The 25180-nt window shown below is 40.5% G+C and overlaps 1 protein-coding gene across 1 annotated transcript in view; it reads left to right on the top strand.

The window, feature by feature from the left end:
* srcap (Snf2-related CREBBP activator protein) overlaps positions 1–25180 on the top strand; it is a 44213-nt gene that overhangs the window by 10828 nt on the left and 8205 nt on the right. The window contains exons 13-26 of the mRNA XM_058794542.1: positions 11524–11744; positions 11837–12014; positions 12110–12246; positions 12391–12560; positions 12713–12905; positions 18673–18809; positions 19013–19199; positions 21705–21874; positions 21993–22139; positions 22264–22448; positions 22536–22700; positions 22864–23037; positions 24542–24853; positions 24985–25148. Of these exons, the coding sequence (XP_058650525.1) occupies positions 11524–11744; positions 11837–12014; positions 12110–12246; positions 12391–12560; positions 12713–12905; positions 18673–18809; positions 19013–19199; positions 21705–21874; positions 21993–22139; positions 22264–22448; positions 22536–22700; positions 22864–23037; positions 24542–24853; positions 24985–25148 (2540 nt within the window). The remainder of the gene's footprint in view (positions 1–11523; positions 11745–11836; positions 12015–12109; positions 12247–12390; positions 12561–12712; positions 12906–18672; positions 18810–19012; positions 19200–21704; positions 21875–21992; positions 22140–22263; positions 22449–22535; positions 22701–22863; positions 23038–24541; positions 24854–24984; positions 25149–25180) is intronic.

Genomic DNA, 25180 nt, shown 5'->3' with positions numbered 1-25180 from the left:
TGTTTTTCTGTGCCTTTCTGAATATGGATTCACGCTTTGAGCACCTTCGGGCTATCACTATCATGATCATCGCTTCACGCTCTTCACCGAGTGCTCACACAGAAGCACATAGGAGCATTTGAAAGCTGTGTCTATCAGCGCGGATCCGTCTATGTGCAGATATATTAGGAATCCATTAGGGTTTTCAAATGCTTCCGTGTGAGCGTTCTGTGAAAAGCATGAAGCGCTGATCATTGATGCCAATCACAGGCGTATCTGTTGAGCGCGTGAACTCTATAGCCAATCAGCGAGTGTTTTAAGAATCCGTTCAACAGTGCTTAAATGTTAGCGGGAAATGTTTTTAAACGTTTTTAAAATTGTAGTACCGACTAGGTCTGGGCGGTGTATCAAGTTTGTACGATATATCGATATACAGTCATGGCTAAAAATATCTGCACCCTTGCAATTCTGTCAGAAAATGCAACCCTTCTCTCAGAAAATGGTTGCAGTTGCAAATTGTTTGTTACGCACATGTTTGTTTATTTATTTTTTTGTTTGCATTCGAACACAAAACAACTGAGAAGAAAAGTCAAATCTGATACAATTCCGCACTGGACAAAATTATTGGCACCCTTAACTTAATATTTGGTAGCACCCCTTTTGGAAAAAAATAACTGAAATCAATCGCTTCCTGTAACCATGAATGAGTTTCTTACACCTCTCTACTGGAATTTTGGACCACTGTTCTTTTGCAAACTGCTCCAGGACATTCAGATTTGAAGGATGCCTTCTCCCAACTGCTGTTTTGAGATCTCTCCACAGGTGTTCTATGGGATTCAGATCTGAACTCATTGCTGGCCATTTCAGAACTCTCCAGCGCTTTTTGAAGTGTGTTTCGGGTCATTGTCCTGCTGGAAGACCCATGACCTCTGGTGGAGATGCAGCTTTCTGACACTGGCCACTACGTTGCGCCCCAAAATTCTTTGGTAATCATCAGATTTCATGATACCGTTCACACAGTCAAGGCATCCAGTGCCAGAAGCAGCAAAGTAACCCCAAAACATATTTGAACCTCCACCATGTTTGACTGTAGGGACTGTGTTCTTTTCTTTGAAGGCCTCATTTCTTTTTCTGTAAACAGTGCCATGATGTCCTTTACCAAAAAGCTCTACTTTTGTCTCATCTGTCCACAGTACGTTCTCCCAGAAGGATTGTGGTTTTGTCACCATAGGTTTTGGCAAACTCCAGTCTTGCTTTTTTATGCAGTGGCGTCACCCTGGGTCTCCTACCATAACGTCCTTTTTCATTCAGATGGTGACGGATAGTGCGACCTGACACTGTTGTACCCTGTGTCTGCAAATCAGCATGAATTTGTTTGGAAGTTAATCGGGGTTCTTTATCCCCCTTTTGAACAATCGTTCGTTGTAATTTTTCATTAATTTTGCTCTTCCGTCCACGTCCAAGGAGGTTAGCTACAGTGCCATGGGCTGTAAACCTCTTGGTGATATTGCGCACACTGGATACAGGAACATTAAGATCTCTGGAGATGGACTTGTAGCCTTGAGATTGTCCATGCTTTTCCACAATTTTTTCTCTCAAATCCACAGACAACTCTTTACACTTCTTTCTTTTCTCCATGCTCAGTGTGACACACAACACAAAGGTTGAGTCAACTTTTACATTTACATTACATTTACATTTAGTCATTTTGCAGACGCTTTTATCCAAAGCGACTTACAATTTGGGGAACACATGAAGCGATTCATCTTGAAGAGGCAATTCGACAAAGGAAGTGCTTGTAACACCAAGTCTCAGGCATTGTTTAAATAAGTACAAGCTAGCAAGGGAAGGAATAAGTAAGGAGAAAGATTTTTTTTTTTTTTTTTTTTTTATGTGTAGGTTGAAGTCAAGTAGTGTCGAAAGAGATGAGTTTTCAGCTGTTGCTTGAAGATTGACAGGGATCCAGTACTCCGAATATGGGTGGGAAGATCATTCCACCAGCCAGGAATGGTGAACGAGAATGTTCTGGAGAGTGATTTTGAGCCTCTTTGTGATGGTACCACGAGGCGTCGCTCACTAGCAGATCTCAGATTTCTGGAGGGGATGTAGATTCTTAATAGTGAGTGCATGTAGGCGGGTGCTGAGCCTGTGGTTGTTCTATGAGCAAGCATCAGTGTCTTGAACTTGATGCGAGCTGCGATTGGTAGCCAATGCAATGAGATAAAGAGAGGTGTAACCTACACAAATCTTTTGGGTTCCTTGAAGACCAGTCGTGCCGCCGCATTCTGAATCATTTGTAGAGGTTTGACTGTGTTTGATGGAAGTCCAGCCAGAAGAGCATTGCAGTAGTCCAGCCTAGAAATGACAAGGGCCTGGACAAGAAGTTGTGCAGCATGCTCCGTCAGAAAGGGCCTGATCTTTCTGATGTTGTGTAGTGCAAACCTGCAAGATCGAGCAGTCTTTGCAATGTGGTCTTTGAAGGTCAGCTGGTCATCAAAGATTACACCAAGATTTCTGACCGAAGTTGATGGGGTAATTGTTGATGAACCTAACTGGATCGTGATGTCATGCTGTAGAGTTGGAGCGGAAGGAAAGACAAGAAGCTCAGTCTTTGCCAGGTTGAGCTGGAGGTGATGTTCTTTCATCCATGCCGAGATGTCTGCCAGGCAACCTGAGATCCTTGCAGCTACCGTTGGATCATCTGGTTGAAAAGAGATAGAGCTGTGTGTCATCAGCATAGCAGTGGTAGGAGAATCCATGTGCCTGTATGATGGGACCCAGTGATGTAGTGTATGTGGAGAAGAGGAGGGTCCAAGAACCGATCCCTGAGGAACCCCAGTGACCAGTGTATGTGCTTTGGATACCTCCCTCCCAGGCCACCCTGAAAGACCTACCAGTGAGATAGGATTCAAACCAGCGGTGGAATTCCAGCGATGCCCAGTGATGAGAGAGTGGAGAGGAGTATCTGATGATTGACAGTGTCAAACGCGGCAGATAGATCCAGCAGAATGAGGACTGATGATTTGGAATGGGCTTTTGCAATTCGCAGGGCTTCAGTGACCGAGAGAAGTGCAGTCTCAGTTGAATGGCCACTCCTGAAACCTGACTGTTTAGCGTCCAGTTTGTGGTTCTGTGAAAGAAACAATGAGACCTGATTGAAGACAACACGTTCAAGTGTTTTCGCTATGAATGGAAGGAGAGAGACAGGTCTATAGTTTTCTATAAGAGAAGTGTTTAATGTAGGTTTTTTGAGCAGTGGGGTTACCCGAGCCTGCTTGAACGCAGTGGGGAAGATGCCTGTGAGGAGGGATGTGTTGATGATGTGTGTGAGTGTCGGTAAGAGCGTGGGAGAGATTGCTTGCAGAAGGTGCGAGGATTGGGTCAAGAGGACATGTTGTAGGATGGTTGGAGAGGAGAAGTTTGGATACTTCAGCCTCCGTCAGGGGACAGAAGGAGAAAATGGGAGGTTTAGCAGTGGAAGTGGTTGGTTGGGGGTCCTGTGTGCGTGGAGGTGAGAACTGATCACTGATCGATCTAGTTTTGTCTGTAAAAAGTAGCAAAGTCATCAGCTGTAATAGAAGTGGTGGGAGGTGGTGGAGGGGGACAGAGGAGAGAATTAAATGTTCTGAAGAGATTACGCATGTCTGGAGCGCTGTTGATCTTGTTGTGGAAATGTGAGGATTTGGCAGTGTGGACATCAGCAGAGAAAGATGAGAGCAGAGACTGATACCTACTCAGGTCCGACGGGTTGTTTGATTTGTGCCATTTTCTCTCTGCCGCTCTGAGTTTAGTCCGATGTTCACGAAGAACATCAGATAACCAGGGTTAGAAGGGGCAGTCCGTGCTGACCTAGAGGAGAGAGGACAAATGTCGTCTAGACAAGAAGTTAAGGTAGAGCATAAAGTTTCAGTAGCTGCGTTTACATCCAGAGATGAGAAATGGGTAGGTGAGGGAAGAGAGGAGGATACCACAGAGGAAAGATGGGAAGGAGAAAGGGAGCGCAGGTGTCGCCTAAAAGTAACCGGTAGGGGGTTGGTGGCACACGGGTAGCAAAATGTAGTGTAAATGTAATGAAGAAATGGTCCGAGATATGTAGCGGTTGTACCAGAATGTTATCTGCAGTACAATTGCGTGTGTAAATTAAATCAAGTTGGTTGCCTGATTTGTGCGTGCTAGTAGTGGTAAGGCGATTGAGATCAAATGAAGCTAGTAGCGAGTGGAAGTCTGTAGCATAAGGCTTGTCTAGGTGAATGTTGAAATCACCAAAGACTAAGAGTGGAATGCCATCCTCCACAAAAGAGGACAACAACCCGTCCAGCTCCTCTAGGAAGGTGGCTAGAATTTGTCCAGGGGGACGGTAGATTACCACAATCTGGAGTTTTATCGAGCTGATACAGTAATGGCATGACATTCAAATGAGTTGTAATTGCAAAGGGTAGAGCGGGTTGAGTATTTCCAATTGTGTGAAACGAGCAGGCCAGTACCCCCACCCGACCAACTTGACGCCAAGTATGAGAGAAAGAGAAATTAGTAGAGAGCAGCTGGGGTTGCTGAGTCTTCTGGACGAATCCAGGTCTCAGTCAAGCCCAAGATGCTGAGAGTGGATTTTAAAGAAAAGGCAGAAATGAAGTCAGCTTTGTTGACGGCTGACTGACAATTCCAGAGACCCACAGAGAAAGCCAGAGGTGTAGTGGAAGATGTAGAGATAGGGCGTGGGTTAGCAGTATTACGTTGCCGTCTGCGGTGATGTTAGAGCGTGGCTGAGAGAGAACCGAATGTTTTGGAGACACATGATAGAGGTAGAAGGAAAGAGGATAGGAGAGCAGAGTGAGGAAGGAAAAAGATACTTAAGTGTGTAGCTCGGTGTCGTTGCTCGGTTCAAGTCGCACAGGAAAAAGTCGCAGAGTCTTTACACTCCTCGGTCTTCACACGAGGAGGCTGAACACGACGGTTGAACGCTTCCGCAGACGCTTCGGCGTCAGCGCACACACCTCAAACAAATACACAGTCTAGAGTGAAAAAGCTGTGGTCGCTTAATTAGCACAACCACCAGCCAATCGCAGGGCAATGGCTCAAATCGAAACTAACACTTAGCACTTAAGTGCAGGAAAGGAGTTTAAGCTAAAGGGCAGTTATTATAATGATCAGTTAGTGCAATCAAAAATATAAACCACAACGAAAAAGCAGAATAGAAATAGGTAGGAAGCGAACTATTCTTTCCTAGCAACAAGGAATTAATTTAAACAACAGAGCTAAGAATGAGTATTAAAACACTTACGCACTGCCGTCTGTCTCTTCTGGTGACTAATCGCCTTCTCCGGGGTCTAACAGTGCCCGAACAGTTTAAATAGTTTTACAGTCGCTGTGGTCGCTTTTAATTAGCACAACCACCAGCCAATCGCAGGGCAATGGCTCAAATCGAAACTAACACTTCGCACTTAAGTGCAGGAAAGGAGTTTAAGCTAAAGGGCAGTTATTATAATGATCAGTTAGTGCAATCAAAAATATAAACCACAACGAAAAAGCAGAATAGAAATAGGTAGGAAACGAACTATTCTTTCCTAGCAACAAGGAATTAATTTAAACAACAGAGCTAAGAATGAGTATTAAAACACTTACGCACTGCCGTCTGTCTCTTCTGGTGACTAAACTTTTCTCCATTTTAACTGGTTGCAAGTGTGATTACTACATTGCCCACACCTGTTACTTGCCACAGGTGTCTAAATACAAATTACAGGAGCATCACATGTAGGGTTGGGTACCGAACTCTGTACTTTTAAGGGTACCGACCAAATTGCGTCGGTACTACAGAGTATCGATTCACATTAAGTCATTTGGTACCAAATTTCGGTACCTGAGAACGCATTTGGGCGCATACGAGAGAGAGAGAGAGACCCTGTGACACGATGTCACCACTGCAACTCTTTAAAACACAACAAAGGGCAAACCGAAATGTTCTGAAGTGTGCTTACATTTCTAGGGTCATATGGCTTCCACGAAAAGTCCATTCATAAAAACTGAATTTACTCTATATCGTGGAATGCCACGGAATTCGTCAAGTTTTGGATGAATAAAAGAAGCTCTGTCACTTAATTCGAATCGCGATATGAACTAGTGCAGTGGTTCCCAACCTTTTTCATGGGCCCCCCTACACGCATGGTAATCTGAGCCCCCCATATTATATTTATACACGCCCATATATATATATATATATATATATATATATATATATATATATGTATATATATATATATATATATATATATATATATATATATATATATATATATATATATATATATATATATATATATATATATATATATATACGTGTGTGTGTGTATATATATATATATATATATATATATATATATATATATATATATATATATATATATATATACATACATGTGTATATATATATATGCAATAATAATAATATACATTTTTGTCTCTTAGAAATGCACATTTGACATTGAGTTGACAGTAGTAGTTTGAGTTAGGATGCAGATGTAAATTTATGTTCAAAATCAGTAACATCTGTAAAAAATTGCAACAACCTCCTTTTTTTTATATGGTGAAATTTTATTTTTCTGACTGTTTGAGTTTTATTCAAATTAACCATTGTTCTTCCATTGTAGCATAAATTTACATCATGATAACCAGAGTTAAAACCACACATATAACGTTAGCACCTCAATACTGTGGTAAAAATCCAACTATATGGTTTCTAGGTAGCCTATTTATATAAATACATCTAAATACATTTATTATAAATGCACAAACGCTAGCCTATAGCTTAATCACAAATATAGTGTAATTACATTCTATTACTCCTTTAATACATTTAATACACGTCTACATTAATGATACATTTTATATAAATACCACACATTTCTGCCACAATACCATGGTGCAGTTAATGTTACTACAGTAAATCCATGGTAAACTATGGCGATTTGTAGATTGAAAAGCCTTCTCATTGTATCGTTGCACACAGTGTTTTTCTGCTGTTTGTCAGCGCTATTTTATCTGGATTTAAACTAGTTTATAGTTGACTGATACTAGTTTATAGCAGTCATTTGTGTTCTTTGCTGAATTCAAGCGCTTCTCACTGGATCTCACGGCGCTGTGGTCGCGTGATCAGCTCTAGTCAGCGCGCTCTGCGCTGCGCCGCTGTTTGAACCGAGCGGATATGGTCCGTGTGGCGCGGTTCAAATGAGTAGCGCTGTTTTGTTCCGCTTTTCTCATGTAAACATTATATTGAATGTTTATCGAACTTGTTTTATCGAGGAAAATTATATCACTATAATTGAAGTTATTGTTTTATTGCCCAGATCACATTAAGTTGTGATGTATGGTGACCCATACTCGAAATGGTGCTCTGCGTTTAACCCATCCAAGTGCACACACACAGCAGTGAGTAGTGAACAAGTACACACACACACACACACACAGTGAACACACACAGTGGGCAGCCTTGCTCCAGCGCCCGGGGAGCAATTAGGGGTTCAGTGCCTTGCTCAAGGGCACCTTAGTCATGGTATCGAAGGTGGAGAGAGTGCTATAGTATATACAGGTGCTGGTCATATAATTAGAATATCATCAAAAAGTTGATCTATTTCACTAATTCCATTCAAAAAGTGAAACTTGTATATTATATTCATTCATTACACACAGACTGATATATTTCAAATGTTTATTTCTTTTAATTTTGATGATTAGAGCTTACAGCTCATGAAAGTCAAAAATCAGTATCTCAAAATATTAGAATATTTACATTTGAGTTTGAATAAATGACCATCCCTACAGTATAAATTCTGGGTATCTCTTGTTCTTTGAAACCACAATAATGGGGAAGACTGCTGACTTGGCAATGATCCAGAAGACGAACATTGACACCCTCCACAAAGAGGGTAAGTCACAGAAGGTCATTACTGAAAGGTGTGGCTGTTTACAGAGTGCTTTATCAAAGCATATTAAATGCAAAGTTGACTGGAAGGAAGAATTTGGGTAGGAAAAGGTGCACAAGCAACAGGGATGACCGCAAGCTTGAGAATACAGTCAAGCAAAGCCGATTCAAACACTTGTGAGAGCTTCACAAGGAGAGAACTGAAGCTGGAGTCAGTGCATCAAGAGTCACCACACTCAGACGTCTTCAGGAAAAGGGCTACCAAGCCACTTCTGAACCAGAGACAACGTTAGAAGCATCTTACCTGGGCTGTGGAGAAAAAGAACTGGACTGTTGCTCAGTGGTCCAAAGTCCTCTCTTCAGATGAAAGTAAATTTTACATTTCATTTGGAAATCAAGGTCCCAGAGTCTGGAGGAAGAGTGGAGAGGCACAGAATCCATGTTGCTTGAAGTCCAGTGTGAAGTTTCCACAGTCAGTGATGATTTGGGCTGCCATGTCATCTGCTGGTGTTGGTCCACTGTGTTTTCTGATGTCCACAGTCAACGCAGCCATCTACCAGGAAATTTTAGAGCACTTCATGCTTCCTTCTGTTGACAAGCTTTATAGAGATGCTGATTTCATTTTCCAGCAGGACTTGGCACCTGCCCACACTGCCAAAGGTACCAAAAGCTGGTTCAATGACCATAGTGTTACTGTGCTTGATTGGCCAGCAAACTCGCCTGACCTGAACCCCATAGAGAATCTATGGGGTATTGTCAAGAGGAAGATGAGACACACCAGACCCAACAATGCAGATGAGCTGAAGGCCACTATCAGAGCAACCTGGGCTCTCATAACACCTGAGCAGTGCCACAGACTGATCGACTCCATGCCACGCCGCATTGCTGCAGTAATTCAGGCAAAAGGAGCCCCAACTAAGTATTGAGTGCTGTACATGCTCATACTTTTCATTTTCATTTCTAAAAATCCTTTTTTTGTATTGGTCTTAAGTAATATTCTAATATTTTGAGATACTGATTTTTGACTTTCATGAGCTGTAAGCTCTACTCATCAAAATTAAAAGAAATAAACATTTGAAATATATCAGTCTGTGTGTAATGAATGAATATAATATACAAGTTTCACTTTTTGAATGGAATTAGTGAAATCAACTTTTTGATGATATTCTAATTATATGACCAGCACCTGTATGCTCCCGCGCCCCCGCTGTGAACTCTGGCGCCCCCCAGGTTGGGAACCACTGAACTAGTGTATGTGAATATTAAAATGCAAAAAGATGGTTTAAATATGAATCCTGCATGTTCCGTTAGCCTCGGTATGTTTGAATGGCGAAGATGCGGTTTTGTTTACTAATGTACACAAATACCGAAGCACACGTGAACTTGCGGTGATTTTCGGCCTCTGCATCTCACTACATGACAATATGAACACACGAACTTACAGGCTGCGAGAGTCACTTCATGAGAATTTTACAGTTTCATTTGAGAAAACCAGCATCATATACTGTATACACACAGAAACTTCACTGCAACCTGTCAAAATAAAAGTGCGGTTTAACATGTAACAGAAATAGCCTATTACTCTTGTATTACTTTTGTACAGTATAATGTACATCTTTATATATTCCATTTACTGACAAATTTAAATAAAACAATTAAAGGATAAAAAATAATTATTACAACCACATTAACGACTTAATTGTAAAAAAATAAAACAAAATACAATTATTATTATAACTTTTTTTAAAGGAATATTCACACAATTTTTCTACCATGTATTAATTTTAACCGTAAACCTCTGTTTGTTTGCCCAAAAATAAAAGGGTTTCATTTTCATTTGATTTATAAAAAAAAAAAAGTTTCATGCCTTCATTTGATTATCAGAAAAAATAAAACACAAAAGTTTCTGGAAGAAAAGAAATTGTAGAGCCCTATTGTTAAAAATGTTGAAATTGAGAGTTTTGGGCTTAATTTTTCACTGAAATAAATGTTTTTGTTATTACACAGAGAGTAAAGTACCGAAAAAAGGTACTGTTGGGTACCGGTACCAAATTTCAGGTACCGGTACTGTACCGGTTCAAATGTGAACGGTACCCAACCCTAATCACATGCTTGAAAAGCAATTATTTCTTACAATTTTGAGAGGTGCCAATAATTTTGTACAGTCCATTTTTGAGTTCTGTGTGATATTTTATCAAGTTTGACTTTTCCTCTCTGTTTTTTTTGTGTTGTTGCAGTGCAAGCAAAAACAATAAGCACGTGAATACCAAAACATTTGCTATTGGAACAATTTACTGAGAGAAGTGTTGCATTTTCTGACAGGGTGCCGATATTTTTGGCCATGACTGTATTTTTTTATAAGCGATACGATATGAGGCAATGCCGTTTATATCGACATACAGTAGTTTGATAGGCTACGAGCGCATCTGATCAAAATATAGCGGAGGACACAGACTGAACTGCTGCGGAGAAAGTGCATAATACAATTTGTTCTAAATGTGACAGGCTTTATATGAAGGGCTTTAAAAAAAACTCCTAAGATATAGTAGCCTATAGTTTATAGTTTCAGTTTAAAGTGGCTCTGACAGGAAGGCTGCGTGTGCCGCTGACAAAGACGCTCAAGCTGTTTAATGTGTCTGAGATGTGCTGTTTTCCTAAATGCTTACATTTCACAGGTATGTTCTCCATCTGTGAATGTTAGAAAGCCGCTGAAATATTTCCATTTTTCTGTCAGAAGTGCATGAGCCTTCTGCTTTTTCTCCGTTAAACTTCAGACTTCATTTAGAACGAGCGCTGACGCGCGCATGCACGCCAAACAGACAGAGCTCAATAAAATAGGAGCATAATAATTCTGACTAAAATATACATTTTGCTGAAATATTTGTAGTTGGACAATAAATGTCTCACATGTAGAATTTTAAACCTACAAGTAAGTGTATTAGTATGATAGCACTAACTGTAAAGTGACTAACAGGTAATCAAAAAAGCCTTTTTTAGCCTGTGCTTTTTTTATTATTATTTTCATTTTTAGTTTAGTAAATTTAACTTCTGCTTTAAAAGCATTATTTTTGTTTTTAGGTTACAATGTTAGAATGTAATGTGATTTTAACCCTTTTTTGCACATAATATATGCCTACATGGTTACATTCATTTGTTTATTGACAGGTAAAGCAACCAATCACGTTTCGTTTTGTTCCGCGTCATGTTTATGGGCGAGGAAATGTCACCACAATAACAGTAAAGCTCTGACATATTTTAAGGATTCTATGCTACAAACTTTAAAATTTTCAAATACTTTTGAAAATTCAGCATTTAGTTGATCATGACAAGCGTCATCAGTTGTAAACACGACGGCTTTCTTCTTTCGTGAGGGGGTTTGGCGCCACAGCATTTTTGTTTCCAGGCGTAACGTTAAAGAATGCAACACACACGTCTCCCGGAAATCCTGTATAATTTAACCAATCCGATGACGACTTCGAAACTCCTGAAGTGTTTCCAGCTAAGTGTGCCATGTGCATCAGACCTTTAGCCAGCGTTCCGTGGGTGTGACGTCTGAGGCTGAGACTAGAGTCACTGAAACTTTATGAAGTGACCAAATATCACGCATCATCTGTAATCTATTCAATATTCAGATTCCCAAGCGGCTGTAGACAGTGTTGAAGAAGATCAGGGTGTGCAGGAGAGTGCTAATGAGGATGACGATGATGGAGGAGAGGGAATGGAGGTTCTGCTGAGAGAGGGAGACCATAGTCCTACTGTACCAACATCTCCCCGACCTAAGAAAGAAATCAGCCACATTGCTGCTACTGCCGAGAGCCTTCAACCTAAGGGATATACACTGGCAACAACAAAGGTAGCAACACACAAACCCTCAGAAAAGCTGGCTGGAGAACACTGTTTCTGTTTATCATTAACTGTACTTGTGTGGTTTCTTTTTAACACAAGGTCAAAACACCAATTCCATTCCTGCTTCATGGTACTTTGCGTGAGTACCAGCACATTGGACTGGACTGGTTGGTCACCATGAATGAGAAGAAACTCAATGGCATACTTGCAGATGAAATGGGGCTTGGCAAAACCATCCAGACCATTGCTTTGTTAGCTCATCTAGCATGTGTAAAGGGTAATAAGTCCACATAAGTACTCCTTTCCCTTTGATGTGTGTTGAAAATATAGTGGATATAGTGCAGTGCATTTTCTTGCTTTTTGCTTTTACAGGCAACTGGGGTCCACATCTGATCATTGTGCCCACCAGTGTAATGCTCAACTGGGAGATGGAGTTGAAACGTTGGTGCCCTGGATTCAAAATCCTCACCTACTATGGTAGCCAGAAGGAGCGCAAACTCAAGAGACAAGTAATGAATACAATAATATTTTTAATTTAAAATAAAGATATTTTAAAAACACTTCTACAAAAATCTTTAAAACAATTGTGTATTCTTTTTGCCTTTCAATCCGTGATTTTATAATTATTTTTCTTTCCTTTTTCTTTTTGTTAGGGCTGGACCAAACCCAATGCCTTCCATGTCTGCATCACGTCGTATAAGCTAGTCCTGCAAGATCATCAGGCTTTTAGGCGCAAGTCTTGGAGGTACCTCATTTTGGATGAAGCCCAGAACATCAAGAACTTTAAGTCCCAGCGCTGGCAAAGCCTGCTCAATTTCAACAGGTACTTGTATACATTAATTTCTTTGAAGGTCTTGATCATATATGGGTCCCATTCTGACTTTTGTTTCATTCTGTTTTTATGTGGAAAAACCCATTTAATTAGGATGTAATGAGTTTATTTTATTATTTCTCTCAATTCTGTCTTCCATGCAGCCAGAGGCGATTGTTGCTCACAGGTACCCCTCTCCAGAACAGTCTAATGGAGCTGTGGTCTCTTATGCACTTCCTCATGCCGCACGTTTTCCAGTCCCATCGTGAGTTCAAGGAGTGGTTCTCAAACCCTCTCACTGGAATGATTGAAGGGAGCCAGGAGTACAATGAAGGCTTGGTCAAACGGCTTCACAAGGTAGTACCAGTTTATGAATCATTTTTATGTAATTTATTGAATTTATGAAAGTAGCACAAACATAGTTGCCATGTTTCTCTTGTGATTTTTGCCTGTTTACAGTGGGTACAGAAAGTATTCAGACCCCCTTAAATTTTTCACTCTTTGTTATATTGCAGCCATTTGCTAAAATAATTTAAGTTCATTACAGCTTATTAATTATTAATGTACACACAGCACCCCATATTGACATTTTTGCAGATTTATTAAAAAAGAAAAACTGAAATATCACATGGTCCTAAGTATTCAGACCCTTTGCTCAGTATTTAGTAGAAGCACCCTTTTGATCTAATACAGCCATGAGTCTTTTTGGGAAAGATGCAACAAGTTTTTCACACCTGGATTTGGGGATCCTCTGCCATTCCTCCTTGCAGATCCTCTCCAGTTCTGTCAGGTTGGATGGTAAACGTTGGTGGACAGCCATTTTTGGGTCTCTCCAGAGATGCTCAATTGGGTTTAACCCTTTAAAACCTAAGGGTAAAATAGGTCATTTTCACACATTTTGTTCATTTGACTGTAAAATTCTAACAGAATGTGCTATTTTCAAGTGCAAGGTGTCATTTTTTTCAGAAAACAAATGGCTTTCAAAAAAGTACAGTTTTTGACCATTAATCTTGTGTTTTGAGTTTGTAAACAGAATTTAAATAGACAAAAATAAAAAAAACAGAATATTTTTTATTTATTTATTTATTTTTAAAAAAAGAGAAAAATCATGATTGAAATAATCCAACACTTCTTACTTAACTATAATACATATATACAAGTATTTTTGAGACACTGGGTTGCACAGTTTTCATTCAGGAGACTTTTTTGTTCATATACGCACACATTTACACATGCATGTACATGCATACACCCATTCATTTACATCATTGACTCATTATAGCAACGCACACACCACATGTGAAAAAGTCTCACTCAGCCTGCTCCCAAAGTCTCATCAAAAATCATCCTAATCGACTCTTATGCTGTTTACTCCTCCTTGACCATGTTTTTGTTCATTTTGTTTATTATTTTATGCAATAACAAACTCCGCTCCCTATCTCTCCATTCAAATTCTCCCTTCCCGCTCTCCCGGAAATCTGCCGTCATTTGTTGACGGAGCGCAAGAAATTACCGTAATAAGCCATATATTGCCGAAAAGCGCATGTTGTCTGCTATCAGGAGCAATTTGAATTATTTTGATAGTGCAAACGGTAGAAGAGTTATGGTAACATGAATACAGCTTGGTCTGATGTGTCGGCGCTGACACAGCCGGTTTAAAAGGGTCAAGTCGGGGCTCTGGCTGGGCCATTCAAGAACAGTCACGGAGTTGTTGTGAAGCCACTCCTTCGTTATTTTAGCTGCAGTGTTGCCACAGTTACTTTGAAAAAGTAATCTGATTACTGATTACTCCTTTAAAAAGTAACTTAGTTACTTTACAAATTACTTGATTTTAAAAGTAACTAAGTTAGATTACAAGTTACTTTATTAGTTACATTCAGCAGCTGCCGACAACACCCCCGCCGCCTCAAAATAAAATGACAACCGGTTTTGCCAAAACTCACTTTATTGGAAGTGCTTTTTTAACAGTAAAGTGAACAAAAATAAAAAATAAGTCTTTCTTGACTTCACTTAACATAAATAAGTTTTTTATAAAAAAAATAAATTAGTCTTTCTTGACTTCACTTAACATAAATACATTTTTTATAAAAAATAAAATAAAATAGTCTCTTGACTTCACTTAACATAAATACGTTTTTTATAAAAAAAAAAAAAATAAAGACAGTCTTTCTTGACTTTACTTAACATAAATACGTTTTTTATAAAAAATAAAATAAAGACAGTCTTTCTTGACCTGACATATTTAACTATTAACACTGCCAAACTTACTTACAATGGCAAAACTTACTATTTATAATCTACATTGTTTAAAAATGTAAATATTAAATTCTTTTTAACATGTTTTATGAACATTGAACCTGTTGTTCACAGCATTAGAGCAGCAAGGAGTGGTTTTACAAACAACAAGTGTATAACCACATGTAGGCTGATATCATGTCTACTTTTGTTACTTTGGCCTAATCTTATATTGTAATAAAAAGTCGCATGTTATGAGTGAAACAGTGGAGTAGGGCGAGTAAACCAGTGGTTGTACCTCATTAACAGCAGCTTCTCAAACCTTTTGTCAGAAAGTCTATTTCTTCTAGGTGTGAGTACCAAACCTCCCAGACTGAAAAGCCGCTCCACGGCAGCACTTGATGGGGTTGGAGTGTTATATTTTAAGAAAATGTTCTTTATGTTTGAAAACTGATGCAGAATCTGAAGGTCATAGGCTGACTTCAGGTAGTCCATGACTTCATTTTCTGCAGAGTAGGTCTCCTCTGGCTCTGCCTCAAAAGTGAAAAAGTCCATCTCACCTTGGCTGGCAGATGTGGTGGGCACACTGGCAGGGCTCTGTGCTGCAGGAGCAGCTGTGCGGCGGCACTCTTCTGTCAGAAGCTCTTTTACTCGCTCCCTCCTACCTGCATCTCTCAGCCATCGGAGTTTGAATTTCGGACAACTGACCGATGCGAGAAGGGCATCTTTGTCGTCCAGCACACCGGCAAAACGAGTCTGGATAGCCTGAAAAATATAATTGATTTGTTTATTCCAACAAGGCCTACTATTTATTATGTCTTTGAATTACTTGCAAACCATGCTTAATGTGGGATCAATATTATGGATTAATTTTGTTTTTTGGTTATTTACTGACATTTGTATTTGTTTTAATCTTCTTTTGCAATGATAATGAATATTCTGTTCCATGTTCATGAATAGTGTGATGCAAGAGATTTTAACTAGTTAAAAGATGTAACATACCTGCACTATGGCATCTGGAAGGCCTGCAGTCATCCTGGAGGGTATCTTTCACAGCCAGGGTCTTCTGCATCAAAACTTCAAGTGTGGGTAGTAAAGTCCCATAAGGACAGTCACCTTGTAAAATGTCCAGTGCTGCAGTCAGAGGCTTCATGGCGGTGCAGTATTCATGCAGGAACTGGTACTCTTTATCTTTGAAGCACTTAACTCCCAGCTTGGTGCACAGAGTATTCAGCTCACTCATTGGGATTTCTGCAATTCTATTTACAGCATCAAAAAAGGAATTCCACCTTGTGGATGTTGGTACCAGGAGCTTTCTTTTGGTGACTTCCTCCACTGTTTCTGATGCAAGGGTAGATCTACTTGATTTGGTCCAAAGAGCTGTGCATTTTGCTGTGCTGCTCCTATACACAGCCTTGCTCTCTGCATTGGAAGTTAAATATTTCTCCACATCATTTGTTGAAATGAGGTTTATGGTGTGTGAAGCACACCTGTGGTGTGGGGGAAGAGACAGCTGGCCATCACTTTCATCCTCAGCTGAGAGGATTTCTGACAGATCTAAAAAAGTGACATCATCATCATCATCTGTGGGGGTGGACTCTCCCTCCTCCGTCTCATCATCGGACTCTGTGACAGGCTGATAAACTTTAAACGCCTTGACAAAGTTGGATCCATTATCAGTCACTGTTGCAACTACTTTGTTGAGTAGTCCGTATGAAGAGTGAATGTTTTCGATTTCTGCACCAATAACATCATACGTGTGTCTACCGCGAATTCTCCTACATGCCAATGCAGCCTTGTTGCGCTCTAATGTAGATTTACTAATCCAGTGGAGCGTTACTCCCATATAACTTCTGTTGTTAGCAGTCCAAATATTTGCGGTAGTTGACACAAAGTCGACCTCATTCAGCGCGGCCTTCAGATTTCTCTCCATCACTGCAAACTCCTTCTCCATGTAAGAAGAAAAAGCTGTTCTGTGAGGCAGCTCGGCATTGACAGTTGTAGGGATCTTGTTTATTATGGCACGAAACGAGGGCGAGTCAACCGTGTTTAAGGGCAGCATTTCCTCTACAACATACTGCCCGACCAACTTTTTCAAATCTCCCCCACTTACTGGTTTTGCACCGAAGTCCAGCTTTTGTTGTTTGGGTGGTGGGGGTCCTCCTGCTCTGCTTCGCACCACCTGGTGGGACTTGCTCCGTAAGTTTGACTGTGCTGTGCTGCGACTCCAAATGTTTCTTCAAATTTGACGTAGTGTTTTTGTAGCTAGATAGCACTTTGTTGCCACCAGCACAAAGTGTACAACGAACCTTAATATTGTCATCTTTAGCTGACACAAACTTAAAATAATGACTGTATTTCCAACTAGAAAACGCGCATCTCTCTCCTCCCTCCATTGTTGTTTACCTTTGTGTCGCTGCGTGGTATTACATGTGACGTGTCCTCATTCTGAAAACGTGACTTGTCGCATTCGTGACTTCACTCCCCGAGACGCAAGAAGAAAGCAAAAATATATATTTTTACTAAGGAAAATGACAAAAATAGTAACGCACAGTGATTTGGATAAGTAACTTCAATCTGATTACTGGTTTGGAAATAGTAATGCGTTAGATTACTCGTTACTGAAAGAGTGGTCAGATTAGAGTAACGCGTTACTAAGTAACGCGTTACCGACATCACTGTTTAGCTGTGTGCTTAGGGTCATTGTCTTGTTGGAAGGTAAACCTTCGGCCCAGTCTGAGGTCCTGAGCACTCTGGAGAAGGTTTTCGTCCAGGATATCCCTGTACTTGGCCGCATTCATCTTTCCCTCGATTGCAACCAGTCGTCCTGTCCCTGCAGCTGAAAAACACCCCCACAGCATGATGCTGCCACCACCATGCTTCACTGTTGGGACTGTATTGGAAAGGTGATGAGCAGTGCCTGATTTTCTCCACACATACCGCTTAGAATTAAGGCCAAAAAGTTCTATCTTGGTCTCATCAGACCAGAGAATCTTATTCAGGTGTTTTTTAGCAAACTCCATGCGGGCTTTCATGTGTCTTGCACTGAGGAGAGGCTTCCGTCGGGCCACTCTGCCATAAAGCCCCGACTGGTGGAGGGCTGCAGTGATGGTTGACTTTCTACAACTTTCTCCCATCTCCCGACTGCATCTCTGGAGCTCAGCCACAGTGCTCTTTGGGTTCTTCTTTACCTCTCTCACCAAGGCTCTTCTCCCCCGATAGCTCAGTTTGGCCGGATGGCCAGCTCTAGGAATGGTTCTGGTCGTCCCAAACGTCTTCCATTTAAGGATTATGGAGGCCACTGTGCTCTTAGGAACCTTAAGTGCAGCAGAAAATTTTTTGTAACCTTGGCCAGATCTGTGCCTTGCCACAATTGTGTCTCTGAGCTATTCAGGCAGTTCCTTTGACCTCATGATTCTCATTTGCTCTGACATGCACTGTGAGCTGTAAGGTCTTATATAGACGGGTGTGTGGCTTTCCTAATCAAGTCCAGTCAGTATAATCAAACACAGCTGGACTCAAATGAAGGTGTAGAGCCATCTCAAGGATGATCAGAAGAAATGGACAGCACCTGAGTTAAATATACGAGTGTCACAGCAAAGGGTCTGAATACTTAGGACCATGTGATATTTCAGTATTTCTTTTTTAATAAATCTGCAAAAATGTCAACAATTCTGTGTTTTTCTGTCAATATGGGGTGCTGTGTGTACATTGGGGGAAAAAATGAACTTAAATGATTTTAGCAAATGGCTGCAATATAAGAAAGAGTGAAAAATTTAAAGGGGTCTGAATACTTTCCGTACCCACTGTATATGTGATATTATAGGAAAGCATTTAGGCTTTTGGCTTAACATAAGTTTCCTACATCTCTCTCTCTCTCTCTCTCTAGGTGCTAAGACCCTTTTTGCTGCGAAGAATCAAAGCAGATGTGGAGAAACAAATGCCAAAAAAATATGAACATGTTGTGCGCTGTCGACTCTCCAAAAGACAGCGTTTTCTCTATGATGACTTCATGGCCCAGGCTTCGTGAGTAACCAGAGCAAACAGACAAGGGTGGGGTTGAGGAAGCAGAAAAGGCATTTTTTCTTAAAAAAAGATAATAACTTCCAAACTCAGGCCATGGATGATAATTGATTGGATAATTTTGTCGTACTTCAGGTGTTGGGGTAGATTTATTTATTTTTTTTCTAATTGTTCTGTTTTTTGTGCCCCATACCATGTTCTCCCAGGACTCGAGAGACTTTAGCCAGCGGCCATTTCATGTCTGTGATCAACATCCTGATGCAGCTGAGGAAAGTGTGTAATCATCCCAACCTGTTTGATCCAAGGCCCATACAATCCCCCTTCATCACAAAGGCCGTCATCTATTCTACTGCTTCACTGGTTCAGCGGGCTCTTGAGACCTCGCCTTTTGAGGTAAATGGTGAAGACTACCAGCAATACCTAAAACTTTACTATCCTGTGTGCTTGTTTATCTATATTGGAGTGTTCAATCCTGTTCCTGGAGGGCAGTTGTCCTGCTGTGTTTATATACAACTGGCCCCAACACACTTGCATGAAAGTTTCTAGTAATCATGAAGACAGTGGCTGTCTAAAATTGTCCCCATAACCTTATTTAATTAACCCTTATGTCACTAAAGCCGGTTCTGTGATTAGTAGTAAATCTCCTTCACGTGCTTTCAGATGGAGCGGCATTTAAAGGGTTGCTCCACCCCAAAATGAAAATTTTCATTAATGTCTTACCCCCATGTCGTTCCAAACCCGTAAAAGCTTCGTTTGTCTTCAGAACACAATTTAAGATATTTTGTATGAAAACCGGGAGGCTTGTGACTGTCCCATTGACTGCCAAGTAAATGACACTTGGTCATGGTCCAGAAAAGTATGAAAGACATCATCAAAAATACTCCATCACAATACTTTTTATACTGAAAGAAAACAAAAATAACGACTTTATTCAACATATTCGGCACCGTAGCGCCATTTTGGTGAGTATCGCTGTACGCAAATAGCGTAAGCTCTTCTGTGTCAGCCACGACACAAGGATATGTCTTCTACGTGTATTTACGCTTTGATTCAAAGGAAAACAGCGCATCTGTGTGTCGCGGCTGACATGGAAGAGTGTACGCTACTTGCATGCAGCGATACTCTCCAAAATGGTGCTACGGTGCCAAATTTTAAAGTTGATGCCGCTACGTTATTTTGAATAAAATCCTTATTTTTGTTTTCTTTCCATACAAAAAGTATTCTCGTAGCTCCATAACGTTACGGTTGAACCACTGATGGCAGATGGACTATTCTGACAATGTCTTTCATACTTTTTTGGGCTTTGACAGTGTTATTGACTTGGCAGTCAATGGGACAGTCACAAGCCTCCTGGTTTTCATACAAAATATCTTAAATTGTGTTCCGAAGACAAACAAAGCTTTAACGGGTTTGGAACGACATGGGGGTAAGTGATTTAATGACAATTTGCATTTTGGGGTGGAGTAACCCTTTAATACACAGAGCCATAGTTAACTGACAAGCTACGCAATATCGCGCTCATAATCGCAGGTGATTCATCTGCGATTATGAACATTCTGTAATTTATTAGTCGGTATATAATACAGCATGTGGTAGGGATGGGCATTTTTTGCCGTTTCTTATTTCGATCATCGATAGGTTTCAAAAACGATTAATCGAGTACCCTGGGGGCGGGGCATGGCCGTAATGGAGATAATGAAAATATCTGAAGACTGTTATGAAAATGAATGTTAAAAATAAAAATGACATGAAAACATGAACACATGATTAGAACACTGTTAGATTATGATTATGATGCAGCAATGTTATTAAAAAAGAAGCACCTAAAAACGAATAGCTGCCTGAGGTGAAGCTGACTTTATGCCAATAAACTGAAACCCATTCTATGGCACTTCCTATGATATTAATCAGATAACTTAGATACATAACATAGACGTAACATTACAACTTGTATCTGCACAAAAGGATGCATATGTCAGTGAACTTTAAGTTACGCACTATAGCGAGAGAGAGTTCCGGTTTACTATAGATTTCACATTCTATAAAGTTCTCATTATAATGCTTATGTCATTAATGTTTATGGCAGATTTGTGCTACATTTTCATCTACATTTATCAAGTGATTCCTAAAATCGTCTGCGTGTTTGCGAAGCTGTACGAAAAAAAAATTTTGATTGCCTTCTGTTGAACAAATATGAGGAAAAAAATCACTGCTGCATTATTACAGAAAAAAAAGAAACATCTAAAAGCAATATGACCATCTCAAATAACCCAACGCATCCTATATTAGATTAATCAGATATGTATGTAGCTAACCCAGACATCACTACGTGACATCAAAGCTAAGCTTCTCTCTCTTCTCACGTCTATACTTTGAACCGCATGCTGTTGCAAGCTAAACAATCCGAGCTCAGGGTGCCGCCCAAAGTGCTGCTGTAACCAATCAGAATTTTTTTTTTTTCCCACGATCATCGGTTTCATGATCGATCACTGTTGCACATCCCTAGCATGTGGTGTATGCCATGCTTCATCTTATTCATTTTTGTTAATAAACATTTTGTAAGCTAGTGCTAGTTTGCCATTGTATCTTACGGTTTTATTGTTGTTGTGCTTTTTAATTAAGAATAGCAAAAAATAGCGTTGTAGCGCAAAAAAAAGAAGCGACCAAATCAAGTGCTCGTGCCACCAACTGAGAAAGTTAGTTGCAAAAGAGCGACCAGTGGGTAAAATTAGTCTGGAGTCCTGTAAAGTGATGTAAATGGTCAAATATCTATTGGTTGACACATTTTTACACAATTCTGTTATCAGGACGTTTCAAATGTTTTGTTTGTTCAAATCTGTTTTTCTTTTATGGACCCTCAGTGAAGGTTAATACAAAAATGTCTCTTCCCCCCCAAAGCGCTGTGACCTGTCCGTGTTTGACCTGGTTGGCCTGGAGCAGCGTGTGACTAGATACCAGGCAGATGTCTTCCTGCCTCAGAGGAAAGTGACACATCAGCTTATTCAGGAGATCATGGAGTCCCCTGATCCTCCTCCCAGACCGAAGCCTGTTCGCATGAAAGTCAACAGGTATGTTGTTCGAAATAGTCACACACACAATTGTGATGTATGCTATATTGAATTAAATCAAGATATGACCAAAATTTGTCTTAAAATAAAGTTTTGGAATGTGTTTGTTTCTCTGCAGGATGCTTCAGCCTCTTCCTAAATCTGATGGGCGTTCCTCAGTGAACAGTCCTCGCCCTGCGTGTCCTACCACCACGGCTGTTCAGACTCCAAAGCCTTTAATTACAGAGGTCATCCCTTCCCCCTCCCTCACAGCCGGCCCCTCAAGGTCAGTTCAGGGGCTCAAGTCTAACATCCTAATCAGCAAGTGTCACTCATGTGATTATGACAGAAAGAGAAAACCTTTTTACTCTTATTTTAGTGTGTCCTGTTACTCCTGTCGCTGCTCCAAGAGCTCCAGTGGCTCCTAGCAGTGTCCCTTCTGCACCTGCAGTCAGGCCTCCAGCCCCCCAGCCAGTGACTGTACGCCCCTCAGGACCGTCCAGCGTCACAACTGTGTCCGCTCCCCCTCAACCACCAAGCAACATTATGACTCAGAGGGTCCTGCTCAGCCCGGATATGCAGGCTCGTTTGCCATGTAAGTTCATTTCATCACACTTTGTTTCATAGAAAATAATTTAACTTAATTGTAAACTTAACTGTTTATTGCTTTGATTTGTCACAGCCGGTGAAGTTGTGAGTATCGCTCAGCTTGCCTCCCTGGCTGGCCGACCAGTGTCGTCCTCTCAGGGCAGTAAACCAGTCACCTTCCAGCTACAGGGCAACAAGCTCACACTCTCTGGAACTCCCTTGCACCAGGTTCCTGTTTCTCAGCCACGTCCCATCCAAGGTATCCACTGCCTTCCACATTAATAGATGAATAATCTGCTTGTGTAAATAATCCACTACCTGCTATGGACAGATTTCGCCTTTTCCTGCACGCCTTCAGTCTTTCTTTGAGTGTTTGGTGTGGTCTATGGCCTAACACTTTCTTCTATGGTTGTGCCCTTTAGGAAATGTAATGCATCTGGTTTCCAGTAGTGGGCAACACCACCTTATTAGTCAGCCAGCTCAGGTGGCAGTTCTTCACACAGTTAGTCAGTCAGGTAGCAGCTCAGCAAATCCCCACCCAACCAGCACAATCCCAACCTGCTCTGGACTAGCAGTACCTTTCACCGCTACTCAAGGTACTGGTGCTGTCCTTGAGTTCATCCTTGTTCAGGTGCAGCCTGTATCCTGGGTACCAAACTACCTGTTACTCAGCAGAGCATGTGCATGGGTATTCTGGCACGGGTTCTTTTTTTTTTTCTTTTCTTCAAACTGCATGTGACCGCTTATTTGGATGGTTTATTGGCTACTAACTCAATAGGCTCTGTTGAATGAAGGTATTAAGATACATGCAAACACCACTGCACATTTTAAGTCAAATGTTGTAGGAGGTACATGAGGTTCAATATGGTTGGGTTTGTTTTTCATTTGATACGGCTGGCTTTGTTTTTCATTTTAATTACTTGTTCATTATTTCATGAAGTGAGTGGAGTAAGCAGTGTTGTCATTTCAGAATTTTTTCCTTTTCTCGTTTTCTGTTTTATTCTGTTCTTTTAAGTCTAATGTATGCAGGTTAAATTTGTGAAGTTGTAATTGTCCATGTTTCTCCAGAGTTAAGAGACTAAATAATTGTTCTACCGTTTAAAAGATTTGGGGGTAGTTTTTTTTTTTTTAAGAAATAAACATTTTTATTCAGCAAGTATGCATAAAATGATTTCTTAAGGATCTTAAGGATTGGAGTAATGGCTGCTTTGCCATCAAATGAATAAATTGCATTTCAAAATTAATTTATATTTATTTATTAAAATTAATAAATCATTTTAAATATTATTTTCCATTATTTTTATTAAAGGGGTCATATGACGCGATTGTTTCCTTTGTCTTTGGAGTGTTAATAGCTGTTTGTGCATATATAAGATCCGTAAAGTCGCAAAGATTAAGAGATGTTCTTTTGTAAAAGTTAACTCATACACACCTTTCTAAAGCGCCTCATTAAAACATGCCCCCACAAATCTACATCACTGTGTGGGAAGATTTGCATAACACCGCCCAAATGTATACGCAAAGAAAGAAGGTGTAACTTTTATTCTCGCTGTAGTATTGTTGCTGCTGCCGCCGCCATGGAAGCTAATATTCCAAATATGGTAAGGGGCGTAATATTTTGTCACAAGCTTGAGGTATTCGGCCAATCACAGCGCATTGGATAGTTGGCCAATCAGAGCACATCACGCTTTTCAGAACGTTGAACTTTGTAAAAATCAACATGTTTCAGAAAGGCAGAGCAGAGTGGAGCAACAATAAGGTACGGATATGTGGAAAATAATGTTTTTTGAACCTTAAACCACGTAAACGCATAGCATTACACTAAATACACAAAATAATGTTCTTTTTAGCAACATCATATGACCCCTTTAAATAAATATAGCTTTTTTTTGAGCATAAGAGACTTTTTTCAAAAACATTTGTAAATAATAAAAACCTTACTAACCCCAAACATTTAAACGATAGTATATTTAATAGTGCTGGACCTTTTATTGATAGCTCTGCTACTGTAATCCATAGTCTGGTGCCCAGTCTAACTGAACTTTCTTTCCAGGTGAAATACTTGTGTAGTTTCTAAACACTCTTTGTTTATAATTCCAGTCCCAACATCCATGGTAAGTGGGCCCGGAATTGTAAAGATTGTTGTACGCCAGGCACCAAGTAAAGAAGGAGGGTCAATCCCAACTCTGGCTGTGCCTCCTTCTCCTCGTCCTGCTCCTCCTCAATCGGTCACCCTTCACCCACATGGCACTCCAAGCCCTGTTCTTAGAGCACCCACTGCTTCACAGCCTCCACAACGGCCTCCGGTTTATGCTGCTCCACCCCGAACTGTTGCTTCGTCCCAGACTCCACCTACTCGCCCTGTATTGAGAGTAGTACAGGGACCACCACCACCAGCCCCAGAACCACCAGGTAAGTTGAGCCCAGATGTGGTTTTGAGAGTTTACATGACAGAAGTTCAAGAAAAATATTAAACAAAGAATATCAAGTAGAGTAATCATGCATTCAATACGCATCAAGTATGTATTCTTTGTACTTTTCAGTAACAAAGGCAAATTCATCATCAGTGCGTGTGGACAGTGGTAATGATGTGATTACTTTGCGCATGAGCACTCCTAAGCCTGCATCCTCATCTCAGAGCAGTGGGTCAACATCTCAGCGTCCCCGTGTTCAGCCGCCACCTCCACCACGTTCCCCCTTCTACATGGTAATAAATGGAGTGTTAATCTTATATTGATT

Source organism: Onychostoma macrolepis, chromosome 12, assembly GCF_012432095.1.
Source record: "Onychostoma macrolepis isolate SWU-2019 chromosome 12, ASM1243209v1, whole genome shotgun sequence".
NCBI classification, from domain to species: domain Eukaryota; kingdom Metazoa; phylum Chordata; class Actinopteri; order Cypriniformes; family Cyprinidae; genus Onychostoma; species Onychostoma macrolepis.
This window is presented reverse-complemented; position numbering and strand designations above follow the sequence as displayed.